Below are 16,996 nucleotides of genomic sequence, written 5' to 3'. Positions count from 1 at the left end.
GGTAAGTGTTATGTTAAAGCTGTCAGCTTATCTTTAAAGTGAAGATACTCTTACTTCAAATGTTCATATGCAGGTATGAACATGTTCTTTAAAGAGCACTTCATCCTTGAGAAGCCACAGTGGCCATATTATCTGCATTCCTGCACACAGGTCACAAATTCATGTTCAATAAAAGCAGTCTTTTTTTTTCTACTCAATTAAATCTTTTCCTGGATTTGCAGATTGTGGAACCTCTCTGATTTTTTTCCTAATTCCAAGTTTGTCACAATAAACATTCTGTTTCCAGTAGCAGCAATCTCACATCACTTGATGCATGTTGGTCTCTGCTCCTGCAGTCCTCCTCTCCAGGGAAGCTCTTCTGCTTCCCTGCTTGTTGCCAGTGCCACCCACTACCACTTTCCTGCTAATTTTACTTTGTCTCAATGGGAAAAAATAATCACTACCCTGCCTAGTTTACAATTCAAAATTCAAGTATTATTTTTTCAGTGATATGTCAAGTTTCCTGATTTCTGTGGTATAATATAGAAGTATAGCAGGTTGCTTTGTTATAGCACATCATCCCTGTGTTCCCTGTACATTAGTTAAAACTAAAATAGGATTTTGAGAAGTTTTAAGCAAAACAATCTCACCTGCTTAGATTGCAAGGTTTAATGCTACCCAAGCGATCCAAGCTCTTAACTGGAAAGTGAAAACAAAATGTGATGCCTCTTCTATTGGAAAAATAAATAACTAGTAACAGGAACGTCCAGAGCCTTGAGACGGTTCAAGGGATATTTACAGAAAGAAGTATTGTCTGTTCTCTTCATGAGCAACTACTGCCTATGAGTGAAAGAAAACCAAACAGTAATTTCAACATAGTCAATATACTGCCACGATTAATATGAGCCCAGAATGAATATGAGCCTGCTTCTACCAACTGGTGCCAATAATGGCTCAAGGGATTTGTCTGTTTGTGTGGAATTTTTAAATTAAACATGCTTTTGTATGACAAACTGTAAGCAATATGCCCAGCCTTTGCCACATCATTCATACCAAGGCAGGTTCCCCCCTTGCATCTGCGAGGCATTAACTGGCTCTGCTGTGGGGAGGAGAGAGGATGTATGAGCTGGAATCCAATTGCAGGATCAAGACAGATTATGCAAAAATCCAATAAAAGCATTTTCCCAGCAGGGAGATGTATGCCAAAGAAAATAATGTTATTTTCAAGATTATTCAGCAAATACTCTAGTTTAGAAGAGTTCATGTCAGTTCCAGAATAATGGACAGCTCATATTTGTCCTTCAAATTCTTAATCATGCTCACGAAATGATAATGAAAACATTATCTGGGAGATTAAAAAATAAATGTAATTGGGCTAAGAAAACTTCCTCTGAATAAATAATGTTTCCCCCTTGCCCCATCTTCACCCAGCAGACTTTCCTTGGAGCTGTAACCTCCCAGCCTCCTCTACTATAAGTGAACCAGTCTTGAAAACTTTACTCCTTTTTGGCCCTGGGCATACACTACCCTCAAACACTGGCTGAGCATCACCTCTGTCTGTCTTTTTGTTACCCTCATGGCTACCCTGGAATAGTGAAAGGAAGACATGCTAGTCCAGGTGGTTGTGTGTCAGGATTTCTGTTTCATACAGCTGCTTTTATGGGAAATTACAGGTACCGCTGACTGTAACGCTGCCTCTGGGACTGTCCCATGAAAATCTCCCAGAAATTCATTTAAAGGTTCACCAGGAACCTGCTTACAGAGCAGACACAGCTAGCTCGGGTAGGGAGAGAAGGCCATAGTACTGCAGCCTGAGGGGACACAGAAGAGCCTCCCAGGGGAACACTTCTGCTGGGGAGAAGGCAGGGATTGCTCCCAGGCTGCTTCCTGAAGGCTTCCTGGGATGTCTGCCTTCCAGGGCAGCAACTGGCTTGCAAATGCCTTGCAGTTCTCCACAATCCCCTCTTGTCTAGCTGCTCAGAGAAAAGGCATCACATTGGTTATCCTTCCTGTCCTTGTAGGAGGGACAGAGGTCTATCTGTAGAAGAGATGAAGAGGACAGGGTGAAGCTGGCACAGAGACCATCCCTAAGGCACAGCTCCTGTGGCATATCAGACCTCTGCTCCCCTCATGTCATCAAATCATCACTCCTTGCCCTGCCCATTGCAGAGGGGGTTGGAACCAGATGGTCTTCAAGGTCCCACCTGTCCCAAATCATTCTATGATTATTCACAGCCTTTTCAAGCTCTGGAAGTGGATGTCATTTTCAAGGGGGAATAGGACATGCTTCCTAAAACCCTTCTTCCTGTTCTAACGAGTTGACAGTATTTTTTCAGGAGGATGTTGAAGCAAAACAGACACATGCTAACTTTACAGACAGCAGAACAGACACCAGACCCCTGACTTTAATTCTTACTTTTATAAAGACTACATGTCGTGCCCAACTAGAGATGACAGCAGCCCTGTACCAGGTGTTGGCATTGTGGTGGCTGTTCCCACCTTGTTAGGAGTATCTCAAAATGTTCACAGAGCAAAGTCACCCCTCCTTTATCACATCATTCTTCCCCCTGCCAAATTAGAACTCCAAACCCCATGTTGCCAATTCCACTGGCCTTCTGCTCCACATTGCTCCTCATTCCAAGCCACATCCTTCCTTGTGAGCCTCCTCAGGCCTGCTCCCTTCCCATGTGGCAGCTGCGAATGACAAACATCCAGCGTTCAGCATCCAGACATGAACATCTCAGGAATCCTCTCTGCTTTTGGCAAACCTCCTGCCCATCCCCAAGCACTTGCTGTATCCAAGCTGTGCAGGTTCCTCAGTGAGCACAGCTGCCTCCCATATGCTCTGGATTGCATGGGAAAGCCAGATCCACTTCCATAGCCTGAGCTAACAGGCAGGATACTTGAGCAGTTGCCAATAAAACAACCCTGCAAGAGGAAACAGCATACAAACTTCCTCGGGGTGCAAGAGGCTTGAACTCCAATCCCTGGTTAGATGCCTGTTCTGAGATTTCACTAACCAGTATAAACGCACAAATCTTGCAAAGGGGGCAGCAGAGGCTGTGTACACCTTGAGCACAGTGTCTGGCAGGAGATGCTGGTTCAATTTGTACCTCCAGATGCCAAAAGGGGACAGTGAGATCAGTCCCCTGCGGTGTGAGCCCTTGACATCATGCCAAAGCAAGAAGAGAGACAGGCTGCATGCAGTGCTCCAACATCCCTGCACTTGCTGCAATCAGCACAACTAGGTATTGGCAGATACAGGATTCAGCATTTTAGCTGAGGATAGGAAGGCACCAATTATTAAAAAACTAGTTCAGGTGTGAATCTGTCTTGAGATACAAACACTGCTAATCAGCTTCAGCCACAGAACATGAACAGCTGGAAAAACTTTATGTCTGAAGTCCAAGGTTTGCTAAGATAATTAACAGGCACACCCAGATTTCTGGTGCCATGAGTATACCCTTGCTAAGCAGAGGTGAGGGAGCCTAAAAGATACCAGTTATGAGCCTAAGACCCTCAATCTGCTAATCTATAACAAAGGTTTTGTGGACATTTAGGTTGTTGCTTTGTTGGAATTTTCTATACTTAAGTCCCACCAGCAAGGCATATGATTTACTAATTTTTCATTCTGGCTCACAGAATGCTGTTTTCTATCTTGAAATTAATTGAAGTATTTCAGTCGTCAGGAGTACCCTATTCTTATTCCTTCTGAAATATGCACATTTTATTGAAACTTAGAGCCAAATCATAGTTTAATTCTGTAATTAGCTTCTGTAATTCATGTCAAAACCTGAATGTGAATTTTCAGGAGCAAATCCAACTCCCTGAAGATGAAGCAACCAGCAGAAAATAATTTACACTAAGCAAGGTGAAAAAAAACTCACCACATACACAAGTTAGAACAAATTTGTAGTTGCATTTTATTTAATCAATGAAATCTACCTTAAAAACACAAAATCAAATTTAGTAACCCAATACATTGGATTAGAGGAAGCTTCAAGCTTTTAAGCACAAGCCAGAAGTCACAGTCTCAAGGAGAGTTTCAGAGGCCAAAGCAATACACTGGAACAAAGTAGTGTCTTTTTGTGGAGACATGCTCCCTGCACCATTAGCGTGGTTTTGGGTGCAGCAGGTATTTTTAGCTGTCAGTTATAAAAAGATTTTTTATTTGTTTTATAGTTAGGTTTGTTGCATTGCTTACCTAGGCCCTGGATTAATGAAGAGAACAGGCAAGTTAAAAGCCCTTGCCTGCTCAATTACTACCAACAGACAATTTACATTGTGGTAAAGCTAGCTTTATTTAAATGAGGATCAGACAAGAAGTAACTTTACATATTATTAACAGCTTTGGAGCTACAAACGTAAGAATCAGGATTACACAGGTCATGCTTTTGTTATTTTGTTTTACCTGCTGCAGTTATTGCAATATGGCTTAAGGTACATAGGTATACAATTTGTACAAATTCAGCCAAGTTTGCACTTGTGAGGTGTTATTAAGAGCATCATTACCTTGCAAGCCAATCTAAACGCGTGGAAACCAACTGAGGTTTTTGGAATCGCCCAAAGCTAAGGGGGAAAGCTGCCACTAACAATGGACAGAGATAGACTGGATTGTTTGAAACCACATTGTTTGGCTTTAAATATTTATATAATTCGCTCTGAGGTAAGGAAAAATCTTTTGATGCTTCCACGCAGGGCAGCACCAGATGGTGCAATCACACCAGTGCAATCAGTCACATCGCTTGCTGGATGTGCAGCCTCGAGGAGAGGCCAGCACCTGCCGTAACAAGAGCATCTGTACACTAAAATTGATTTTAAAATAAATTACTATACAGGTATGAGAGTGAGTTATTGTTCAACTTGATGGGCATTGGTTTCACAATGTGTGATCTGTAACCTTCACTTTGGAAATCAGAGCTGAAAGTACTGACTTGTACCCCTTGTTCGATTTTAACGTAAACAACAAAGGAGAGGACCAATTCCTGTTGGGGACAGACATCCCAGGACTCTCAGTCCTGGGGCTTCTAAGCATCTTTATATCACCCTACCCATTCTGGTCTCACCTGCTGTCAATCCAATCCACCTTTCATGAAGCTTTTTAAGACCTCAGGACCCCAAAAATCTCATCAGCTTTTTGAAATTCAAGGCAGAACTCATTACCAAGTCCCTTTTTTCCTCTTTTCTACTCCTGCCTCAGAAGAGACAGAGAATTATCAGGAGTGGGGATAATTTCAAAAAACGGTGAGGTGGGAAAACAGTTCAGGCAGGGATTGGGAAAGAAAGTGTGTGTGCAGGGAAGATGTTAAGACATTATAGGGCAGGGAAAAGCTTTGCATCGGATGGGGCAGTCACCAGAAATTAGCAGAGCTTGGAATCAGAGGGATGAGATACAAAGTGGCACAAGAACAAGTGGTGGTGTCTGGAGGGTTCTCAGAAACCGGGGAGGGCTGCAAGTAGAAGTGAGCAGTGGGTCAGGTCAGGGTTCTCCTTTTGTCATTAGAAATATCATAGTTCTACATTAAAATCAGAACTGGGTTTAGGGTATACATATAAATATTCAAAGCAAGACAGCCAAATTTTTTGAAAGATTTTACAGGGGGAAAAACCTGGAACAATAAATAGGAAACTACATGTTATCAATTTCTGCTCCAATAAGTATCAATTTCCTCTCCAGGCTACTCTACAATATTCATTTAAGGGAATGCCTAAACAGTACAGAAGTATCATTGCTCTACATTAAAATCAGAACTGGGTTTAAGACATACATATAAATATTCAATACATTACAGTCCAGTCCTGAGACCTGAAGTCTGGAACAACAGAGGAAGGGTATTTTCCATCTCCTTTCAAAGCTACACTGTAGATATAATTTCTGACTGAATCAGGCCTGCACAAATACAACTGAAAGATGGACAGAGATACCTGAATGGGACTGAAAGGCAGCAAACTTGAGCACCTTGCTCAAACAATTTGTGCGTGATCCAGTTCCTGCTGTTTGACAGACGTATCCAGAAGTCTCGTGTGTTCTCATCAGTCAGCCCTCCTCTTCCCCCTCACATACAAGCTGAGTAGCACCTACAGCCATTCACAGGTCAGATCAAGGCAGCTATAAAAGATGTGATGGGAAAGGGAGACTGCTAAAGAAGGGAGGGAGACTCAGGGACAAGTGAAGGGATTCAAGGAGATTGGACAGTCAGGACACACATTAAATGAGGGGACAGTAATAACCATGGCAAAAATTCTAGTGGTCTGCCCAGTCACTGAGTGGTGCAGCTCCAGTCCTAATGGATTATTTTGGGCAGAGACAAATAACCTTCATGGAACACAGGTATGGATACAGCCAATATTAAAGGCATTGTTTTTTAACAAAAATGGCAAGGCGAGGTCTTCAAAAGAACAGACGTTAACATCCAAGAATAAAGGGTAGTGAATAAAGCTCCTGGTTCTGTGGCAGGATTGTCAGTTGTTCTCTAGGACTGGCATCTCTCCACATGCCACATGGATGCTTAGCACATCTGAAAGAAAGATGACAGTAAAAAAGCTTTAGTAATGACTGCTTACTTTCTCAAGAATACATTATTTTCCCAAGCAGTTCTCAAGAGATAAAGGTCTTATGACTTAGTGAAGCAAGTGCAGTATATATCCTAGGGAGAGACTGTACTTGTAATTTCTGACTCAAATTCCTCTGAAGTGCAAAGAGCTTTGCACGTGAGGCACTCCAAGTTTACCATGGAAGGCAATACTGACATCCTTTAGGATTTTAAAAAGAGCTTTGTTACAGAGTGGGTTTGCACATTAAATTGAATATATTAAATGTGTCATGTGAGTTCCTACCTAGGAAAACTGAAAAATACATTACTACCTCCCAGAAATACCACACCAAAATATAGGCCAAGTCCAAGGCCACTGAAGTGAGGGCAGCCCTTCAGCAAAATAATTAAAAACAAAACTAACAACCACAACACATTAGAGAGGACAGTTTAGAGATCCTCACAACTATCTTAGAAAAAGAAATAAATTACTGGCTAAAAATGCTACTTACATTCAAGGCGTCAGAGCCACTGAGTTCTGACTTTGTCTATCACAAGATGTTCCTTCTTGACAACTGTCATCCTCCCACATTTGTGTTTTCCCATCTTCCACTGGAGGATGATATAGTTGTTCCTCACTTTCTCTGCATGTTTGCTGTCCTGTATGTTGGTCTGAGATTTCCATAATGTACCCAACCTCTTTTTCCCTTAATTTTGGTGTGTGTATGTCTAGGGTGTCTTTGGTTGAATCTTCTGAAGTACTTTGTTCTAGGGTTGATTCCTGAAGTCTCACACTTCCCCTTGAAATTTCTTCAGGGCTTGTCACAACTGTTAAAGAATTCTGACTTTGCCCATCTTTCAGCATCTCAGAAATTAAAGGTATGTCCTTTTTTTCCACAGTTGCATGGATTTCTGCAGACTCAGTTAAGGTAGCAGTTTTCACTATTCCTGTTTGCTTGAGCTCTTGTTCCTTACTTTGCATCTCTTCCTCTTTTACTGGAAGCTGTTGATCTACCTGTGTACTTTCCAGAAGTTCAGGTACAATTTTATCTGATGGGCTTTTCCCTATGGACTTAATGCTCTCCTCTGACTCAAGGGCAGCCGACTCTTCTGTTTCTGCAAGTTTGTGAACAGCTGACTGGATGGCATTCAATACAATTTTTGTGCTCTGGGACTCTATGATCACAGACTGAATAACATGCTTCTGAAATTCAGGGTGGCTGGGAGACAGACTGTGACTGGAAGGAATGCCATTGTGTTCAGCTTGCCCTGTGCTCTGGGGCCGCTCTTGCTCCTCTGATACTCCATTCATGGAAGCACAAGTTACTCCAGGCTTGGGTGTCTCCACACTACCAAGCTCTGCAGTCCCACAGCCTGAACAGTCAGTATTAATAACTGGGACCTCTTCAGAAGCCATTTGCTCTGGTGTAGTGGCCAAGTGTACAGTTTTGGCTGTCACATCTGTGCATGTTGCAGTTTCTGCCACGACATGCTCTCCACCTGCTGCAGCTGCTAGAGCCACAGGTGTTTTCAGAGCCCCCACGCCTTCAGCCTGTGGAAAGGCTGAGTCAGAGCCTTCCTCTTGCTGGACAGCAGTTGAACATTCATCATGTCTCACAGCTTCCTGTTTTCCATATTCAAATACTTCTTTGGCTCCATCCAGCAATTGCTCATTTTTCTTATCTTCTTTCTGGAAACCTTGACAGTTCAAGGTTTCTACAAGTTCTTGTCCTTTTCCCACAGTCTCTTCTCCAGCCAAGCTGCTGGGTGTTTCACATTTCTTAGGACTTTTATCAGTGATAACAGCACTTCCATTTTCAACAATCTCTGGGCATGCTGATGATAAATTAGATGCCCCATCTGCTTTAATCTGCACGGGAGCCTCAGCAACGATGGAAGTGCTCTCCAACCGTGTTTCAGATTTGAGCACAGCACCTTCCACTTCATCACTCTTGGAGGGGGTTTCAGTTGTTTTGTCTCTACATTGTGGCTCTGTGACAGGCACAGAATCTTTTGCTGCAATGTCCCTGTCACACCCATTGCTCATGCTCTGCTCAGCATCTGCAGCTGCTTCTGAGCCAACTGTTTTTGAAGGAAGGGCAGAGGCTTTTCCCTGGCTCTGCAGGAGAACCTCAGGAACAGTGACTTCTGTGCTTTTTACTCCACTGTGCACAGCATCATCTTCCTCTCCCCGGGCAGATGTCCTGCTAGGAACTCCTTTAGTACAAACTTGCTCTTCTGAGTCAGGAACTCCATCTTGTTTCTCAGTTTCAACAGTGACAACTGCTTCTGTGCACTCTGATCCCACAGTGAGCGTTCTGCCCTCTCCTTCAAGCTTTTCAGCTGTAAGCCCCAAGGATGAGGTTTCGTCTTCTGTCTTGTCCTGAACCTGTGAAGAATTGCAACAGATCTGTGAAAAAAGGTACAAGCAGGGAGTGACCAGCAATGTTCTAGGTGAAAAACCGCAACACCCAAAAGGACAAGTGTTATGGGAAGAGCACACAGTGAAGACACAGGGATTAGTACCTCATCAAGATCCCATCTTGTGTCATTTCTGAGGACATGTAGCTCATTAAACAAAGGGCAACCTAAAATTAACTAAAGGAAGGGACAGCTGGCAGCACTTGAAACAAAGACTAAGCCAGAAGATGAGGAGGTAGGGAAGAAGGTGGGAATGTGCCAGCCACAGCAACTACAGCATTTAAAGCTGGAGATAGTGGTGTTGTTTCCATGTCTTCCCTTTGCAGAGGTACCTCATCCTCACCTGTATTTCTGCCCACAACTGAAGATACCATCCAATGTGTATGGTGTCACATGGATCACATCTGTATCTCAGGTGTTCATATAGTATCTTCAGTCACTTTGTGCAGTGCAGGAGCCCTAATGACAATCATTTCAGTACCTCTGCATCTATGCACACTATCTCCCACTCCATTATTGCATCCACCTCACTCTGCACACAAGCTGCAGTGCCTGCTGCTTCTAGACATCAGTGTATCTCTCACTGGAAATGAACTTCAGTAGCCTCAGGCTACACAAGGAAGGTCCTTGACAGTAATATACCCATAACCTGGTTCTAAACAAGGTATCGTACCTAACACTTGCTGACTTTTACTTTGACAAATGAACCTTTGTGTTATATGCAATACTTACTGCAGGCTTTCCTTCTGGAGCACATTCATCTCTTGTCTCATCCAGTGTCAACTCTGTAATGGGCAGTTTCTCTTGCTCTGAAGGCTCCTGGTTTGCAAGCAGCTCTTCCTTGGGAGTGGTGGCTTTGATGCTGTGAAACTCTTTGTCATGTGATAAAGTTTCCTCTGTTGTCATCTGCACTTCATTTCCTTCTTTATGGTCTTCTACATATCCTTGACATCCATCTGTGCTTTCTTCCATCACAGAAGGTATTTCACTTTTCTCTGAACCTTCAGGTAATACACTCTCTTCAACTCTGTTTTGGCCCTGAATGCTCCCTGCACTTTGCTGGGGCTGGGAGCCATCCTCTTTGTGTTCTTTTTCCAAGGACTGTTCAAGCAGAACGGTTTCCTGGCTGACAACATTCCCATCTTTAGTAGCACCTTTCGCTTCTGACTCAGGTCCCTGTACTGCTGTAATTATAGTTTCTGTCACAGCTCCTTCAGTAACAGCCTGTGTTACATCTGATTTTACTCTTTCAGCAACTTCATGAAGAACTTTTTGTGTCTGTTTGTCCAGTTCTTTCAAATTTTGTTCAGTGGCCTCTACTTCTTGAACTGGTGTAGCTTCCTCTGTAGTATCTGGGGTTTCTAACAACTGTGAAACAGCAGAAACCATCTCAGTTGTCTCCTCAGCAAGGGACACTTCCATAGTTTCTTCAGCACAGGAAGCTTCTGCTGTCTCCAGAGCAGTCACAGCTTCAGAGGTTAGCTCCAGCTCACTTGCTGTGGTGTCATCACTTACATCCTTTCTAGTCTCTGGCACTGTCTCAGCAGCTGCCACTGCATCCTCCACAGTAACACCTGGTTCAGCTGTTTTCTGAGTTTCTTTCTCTTCCTCTTCTCTCACCTGCTCAATGCACTCTGTCAGAGCAGCAGATATCCATGATGGTGACCTTTCCTCAATGCTGCTCACTGCCCTTTCTTCTTCCACAGTGGTAACAGCAACTGCATGTATCAGCCCTTCTGATCCTTGCCCCGTCTTCAGGGTCTCCTTTTCTGCTCTCTCTTCCTCTGAGGTTTTTTCTCTCGTCGCTTCAGCATCTTTTGCTCGTTGAGCTTCCATTTTCTCCTGTTCTGCTGCTTCATATTCAGATAAAGGAACAACAGCTGGAACATCAGAATCTTCCTCAGCTGTTTCTGCCATGTCTTCTCTTGCTTGTTTAAGATGAGCTGGTTCTGGCTTTCCATCTGACTTTTTCTTCCTGCGCCCAGGCATCAGTTTTCTAAATGGAACCCATGATTCATCTTTTCCAGGCTCACCATCCGATGTTGAATGCTCCAGGCTAGAACCCACAACAGAGTCTTCACTTCTCTCCTCCATTCTGGTTTTGGATCTCCTTCTTGGAGTAACTAACCTTTTAAATGATTCCCATGTTGAAATACCTTCACTTTCAGATGGACTTCCAGCCTGTTCTGGGGAAGAATTCCCTTGTCCTTGGTCACTCTCCTGAGAGCTAGTAAGAACTGCATCTGTTGCGGTTTCTTTGCTCTGTCCAGACTCTTCTACTTTTTGGCTTTCTTCATCAGATGATGATGACTTCCTGGCTCTTTTCTTTGAAGAACCTACACATATAAAAGTTTCCCAGGAGACAGAGGTATCAACTTTTCTTCTGGGCTCTTCTGTAATTTTCTCTGGTTTCTGGTCAATCCCATTTTCTTGTATTTCTCCCTGATTTTCATCAGCAACATTTTCAGTTGCAGATACTGCAACATTCTTTGTCTTATCAATTTCTTCTTCTTTATCACTTTCAGAGGGCCTTCTGACACGTTTCTTGGGAGTCACCATCTTTTTAAATGATGCCCAAGGTGTAACAATTTCTCTTTTTCGCTCCATATCTGTAATTGTGGCGTCTTCACTTTCAGTGACCTGCATTCCATCTGCGGATTTTTCTATAGAGGGAATTTCATTCATCTCCTCAGGAGAAGAAGCAGAACTCTCCCCCTTTTGCTCCTCTGGGCTATCTGGGGAATCTGATAAGTGCTGAATTGGTTCACCCTGTTCCCCTAACTTAGATTCTTCTCTTTTACCTTTTTGCTTCTTTCCAGACAGTTTTTTCAATCCAGTACCTGTAAAGAGTTTCTTTAAAGGGCTACCTTGTAATTTAGTCTTTTCTTGCGAAGACAGGAGTTCTGCTTCATTTGTGATACCTTCTGGAGCTCTCTTTCCAGCTGCCTCTTCAGAAGTTACTTCCATGGTTGTTTCATCTTGTTTGACAGTATCAGTTGTATCTGTGCCAGGTTTTCCCTGTAGTCCTTCATCAGCAGGTTTGACTGACTGTTGATTATCCTCTGTGTCAACGGGTTGTTCAGAAGTAGAAGAGAGTAGAGTTGACTTTGTTTCATGTTCTTTGCTTTCTTTCTTCTCTGTGGTTCTATCCAGAGCTTCTCCCTGTGCAACATCTTCTGCTGTGGGTGACATTTTTAATTCTGCTTCCTCTGTTTTTTCATCTAATGTCTCTTTCCCAAGTAGAGCATGTTTACTTCCTTCTTTTCCTTCAGATTTTCTACACTGATCACTAGAAATTTCCATTGCCACAGATCCAGTTTCACATGTCTCTTCAGAGGCTATTTCAGTTCTGTCATCTCTTTCACACTTTTCCATTGACTCCAGTTTTTCTCCCACAGGTAGGCCTTCTGAGGATGCTGTCAATTCTCCGTTCACACTGTCAGTGACAAGAGGTACCACTGACTTTGTTTTTAGTGGTTTCTCTGTCACCTCACCTTCTTTCTCTCCTTCTTCAGTTTTTTCTTCCTCTTTACCAAGATTTTCTGGGACTTCCACCAGTTTCCTTTCTTGTTCATCTTTTTTTACCTCTGCACTTTCTTTTACAGCTGCTGGGTCCTCTTTTTGTCCCTCCTCATCATGCTTGACTACCTCTTTCTTTTCACTTTCTTCTACTCCTGTGGCTGCCAGAGTCTTTTCTGACTCCTGCACTTCACCTTCAGTTTGCTCCTTTTCATGCGCTTCAACAGTTACTGCTGTCACATTTCTCTCTTCATCTTGCTTCTCAGACTCAGGTTTCTCCTCCTTTTCACTGATTTCAGTTGTTAATGTTGTCTCCTCTTTTTCTATCTCCTCTTCTTTCACAGGAGACTGTTGTTCATCTTCTTTAGGCTTCCTAAAACTTTTCTTTTTTCTAAATCCAGTCCACCCTTGAGTAAAAAGTTTTCTTAATGGTGATGCAGTTTCAGTGGCTAAGGCAACTGGCTGAGAACAAATCTCAGTTGCTTCTGATATTTTAGGAGATTCATCTTCTGTTTTTTCGTTTTTCAGTGTATCTTTGGTATTGTCTTCTGCAGAGAGTACATCTTCAGGCACTGCTGTTTCTTCTGAGGCAACTTCTTTTTCATCATCAGCTCCTTCAGGGACCTTTGTTTCCTTTTTCACAGTAAGCAGCTGAACTGGTTCTGATTTTCCTGTCTTTTCCTTCTTCACTGTGAATCTGAACCCAACAAATTTAAAAACCTTTTTAAAACCCAGATCATAAGACTGTGGCTCTGCCACCTGGTCTTCTGCAACTTCTTCCAAAGCTGGCAACTGCTTAATTGAATGAGCATCCTCCTTCTCAGCATCTACACTGTCTGTGGTGCCCGAGTCAGATGGATTTGTCTCCATAGTTTCAGTGTCTTCCTTCACAGTTACACTGGAATGTTCTGTTTGTCCAACTGTTTAAACAACAACAAAACCCCAGTTAATTTCCTTCTAAATTTAATGTTATAATATACCTTTATATATTTTTCATTATTACTAATTTGCATAAGCATACACGTTCTATTATTATCGGCGTATCTTTTCTATATGCTACTAGTACATTTTTAAGAATTTGTTTCTGTTCTATCCCTATTATAATTATTTTCCTTCTTCATATCATTCTACAATTCTTTCCACAGTTTATTTGCAAATACACCTTTCAAGCTTATATTCTCTTATTCTATACCCTGATTTTGCAGTTCTTGTTGTGTGGCTTGTGGTGTTTTTTACTTTAAGGCAAACTTAAGTAAAAAAAAAAAAAAATCATAGACTATACCGAATAATATATACAATTATTCCTGAAGCAAAGCTCAATAAATACTTCCATGCAGACAGACACATCTGAGGAAACCCAACGAACAAAAAAAACCCTGCAAACAAACAAAGCAAAACAAAACTCAAAAAAGCCTGTTGACCTAAAATGATGACAAAAAAAGAAAGCTTATTTTACAGCTCTGTCCCAAAAGAATAGTAAGATGTGAAAACGCCCATGGGAAATCACCTGTTTTTCTGAAAACTCACAATCCCTACAAAACAGGTAACAATATATTGCTTTGAAGATCATGAATCTTTGGAATTCTTCTATACAATATATGTATGTATTCAAAACATACATAGCATCACCATCTACAGCAATTCCATGTTGTTTAGAATGAATAAGGTTGTCACTATGCAAGAAGGTAAAATCCCCCACTGCTCACATGTCTGTTTGCATTATCTTTTCTTTGAGGACAGTTTGCATTTTTCGTTCAGGTCACTGGCAACCCCCTCTCTCAGTCTTGCCAGGATAATTTAAGTATTATTTCTCCTCTGGCCAACTCAAGTTCAGAGACTGGCATTGTAAATTACATCTATGGCATATTCAAGACACCAAAAGATTCTTGGGCTTGGATGCTGCCAGGATTTCAGTTTAATATTCTCCTTGACCCTAGATTTTGTGCAACAGGCAAAAGTGCAAGGCCATGAAGGAACATACTCTTCTCTCCGACCAAACCTGTTAAGAGTGCCAATACAAAAAAATAAAATTATTTTAAAATGTTAAATGTTGAACAGCAACACCCTAAAAGAAGACATGGTCCCTTTCTTTTAAGCTGTACATGTGCTACTTCAATGTTCAGAAGCAGGAGGAGACAGCTTTACAAAGCACGGAATCATCAACTTCCCCGAAGTGATTTGGTTTTTATTTGAACCACCTTGAAGCTGCCTCTGACTCTGCAGCTGGCCTTACTTTGCTGGAACACCGCATCTCCAGAAGTCCCTCAACGCCTCTTGCTTTGCCCGGTTCTCCCTTTTTCAAGGGCTGCTTCTTCAGAAGCACACAGACAATGCAGTCCAGGTAAGGGTGCAACTAACTACACAATAAGCAAAACAAAATCTACAAGGATAATGGCTTCTAACTGCTATGTAGAGGGCAAATTATGTTTCGCTATCAGCAGCCTACTGGTTGTTGTTTCCAAGTCAACATAAGCAAAGCTTTTTGTTTTTCATTTATCTAACAGTGCAATATTATTTACCTCAATTGTTAACTCCTAATTCAATTAAAAGCCTGACCTCTGCTAACATGCTAACTCCCCAAACATTTCAGACCAGAGAAGTTTGAACTGAGCCATTTGTGAGGGCAAAGGGCAAGACAAAACAGACATTTTGAAGAAGCTGCCAGCATTTTTAGTCTATTGGTAATATACCTCTTGCAAACATCAGTACAATCCACAAGCAAAATAACTCTTATCAATCAAACACTTTTGTTTATTTCAAACACATTTTGTTTATTTAGTTTTATTTTGAGACTATAAAATGATAAAGCCAAGGAACCACTCTTGTATTTGTGTTCATTTATTCTTAGGTCTGGAAATAAAGTCCTTGTCATTTCCATAAAATAATGTAATTTAACAGAAAACCATCAAAGGCTTAATGGGAATTCATCAAGTTAGAGGCACTTCTTCAGAGACTATCTTCAAAACATCACATATTTTATAATTATTTGGTAACAGGTACTTTAATATATTCTTAAGCTTGTTTACACTAAAAATTATTCTTTTGGCTTAGCCAGCTATGAATCTGAATGCTGATCATTAAACATTGAATAAAAATTTGCTCAGGAGCAAGGCCTCTTAGCATCTCTGCTGGAAACAAGGTCCATAGAATCTTTCTGTTTGTCCCAGCCCTGCATTAATGCAACAAGTTTATTCTTAGACACATGAAAATCTCCATCTGACACGAGTTAGATAAAGGTAGACTGAAATACAGGGCTGAGAGCAAGTGGGGAATTCTGGGTCTAAGTGGGAAGGACCAGAAGTGCAGGAAGGCAGAAGGGAATGGAGAAGTCAGAAGGGCACCTGGGACTGCTGAGCAGCCAGAGACATGGACTTCTACGGGCTCACCTTTCCTCTTGCAAACACTCCCTGGGAATGCATGCCCTTCAAATATTGAAAAACCTGAGGTTTCAAAAAATTGTAAAAAGGTGACATTTCTTTTTTAATTTATTCATAATGTTTTCCTAATTCCCTTAAGAAAACATCCCTTTGGAAGTTTCCTTCCAAATTTCCTTCCAATTCTGTCCAAAACCAGAACAGGTGTTTAGTGTAAATTCAGTGTTTAAAATGAGTTTCAGGTATTACAGATAAATGGAACTACTCTAAGAGTGGAATGATAAAGAATATGAATAAATGAGGCATTCCATTTCCAAAGAAAGATAAGATGTAAAACCAGTATAATAAAGGCATCTCTTCATATTTAAGATAAGTATTCAAAGGGTTTTTGCTTATTTTGTTTATAAAATGAGGCGTTCATAACACCCAAAGATAAAGACCATGTCTCTGTAAAATGTTTTGCAGGTGAAAAGAGCAGTGACTATTACAAAATCTGCAGGTATGGGTATGCATTACAATAGCAAATGCAATCATAAAAATAGAGAACACCTAGTTTAGAAGCAGTGATAAGCTTTCAGAACTGTTAAGTCAAGCTGACAATAATTAGGTCTTCCTTGTGAGTCCATCCACCAGACATGCTACCTTGCAATACTTCACTAAACACAGTGCAAAAGGAAAAACTAACAGAAATATTGACAGACTGAACACACTAATACCAGTCTGGAAATCACAGCTATGCTACAACACACCACACCTGAAGTTAAAAAACCACACCACACCTGAAGTTAAAAAACCCTCTATCATGGTGCACAGATGATATACTTAAGAGACCTTGCCTGAGCACTACTCCTTCAATTCCACCAAACAATTTAACCTGTCCAGAAGGTATTTCATCCCCAAGATAACATTCCAGTGTCAGCTGTTAAGTGACATGCTGCTGCTGCACCCAGTCTCTACTTTGTCTCCTTCTCTAACATTTTAAAACCCTGGAAGATTCTTTAAAACTGAATTTCTGATGCCCTTCCTCAGCATTTGAGGAAAAAGGTGCCATTCAGGAAATTTGCCTGCATGTTGCCAGGAGGCTGCCACTGTTGTGTGACAAAGCTCCAGTGCCACAAATATCCAAGCTGTACTGTCACAACGTAAACACCTGGAACTTTGTATTTAGCA

The 16,996-nt window shown here is 41.6% G+C and overlaps 1 protein-coding gene across 4 annotated transcripts in view; it reads right to left on the bottom strand.

Moving 5' to 3' along the window:
• Positions 1–3,878: 3,878 nt before the first annotated feature.
• AKAP12 (A-kinase anchoring protein 12) overlaps positions 3,879–16,996 on the bottom strand; it is a 30,626-nt gene continuing 17,508 nt past the window's right edge. For 2 of the 4 annotated variants that reach the window (XM_077175376.1, XM_077175377.1), the window contains 3 exons: positions 9,666–13,372; positions 7,025–8,922; positions 3,879–6,497 (listed from right to left, as the gene is read on the bottom strand). In XM_077175376.1, the coding sequence (XP_077031491.1) occupies positions 7,027–8,922; positions 9,666–13,372 (5,603 nt within the window). In that variant the 3' untranslated portion in view covers positions 3,879–6,497; positions 7,025–7,026. The remainder of the gene's footprint in view (positions 6,498–7,024; positions 8,923–9,665; positions 13,373–16,996) is intronic. The other 2 variants (XM_054630414.2, XM_077175378.1) reach the window with 1 other exon arrangement.

Source organism: Agelaius phoeniceus, chromosome 3, assembly GCF_051311805.1.
Source record: "Agelaius phoeniceus isolate bAgePho1 chromosome 3, bAgePho1.hap1, whole genome shotgun sequence".
Classification (NCBI taxonomy): domain Eukaryota; kingdom Metazoa; phylum Chordata; class Aves; order Passeriformes; family Icteridae; genus Agelaius; species Agelaius phoeniceus.
The sequence above is the reverse complement of the archived record's forward strand: the minus strand, read 5'-3'. Positions and strand labels throughout refer to the sequence as shown.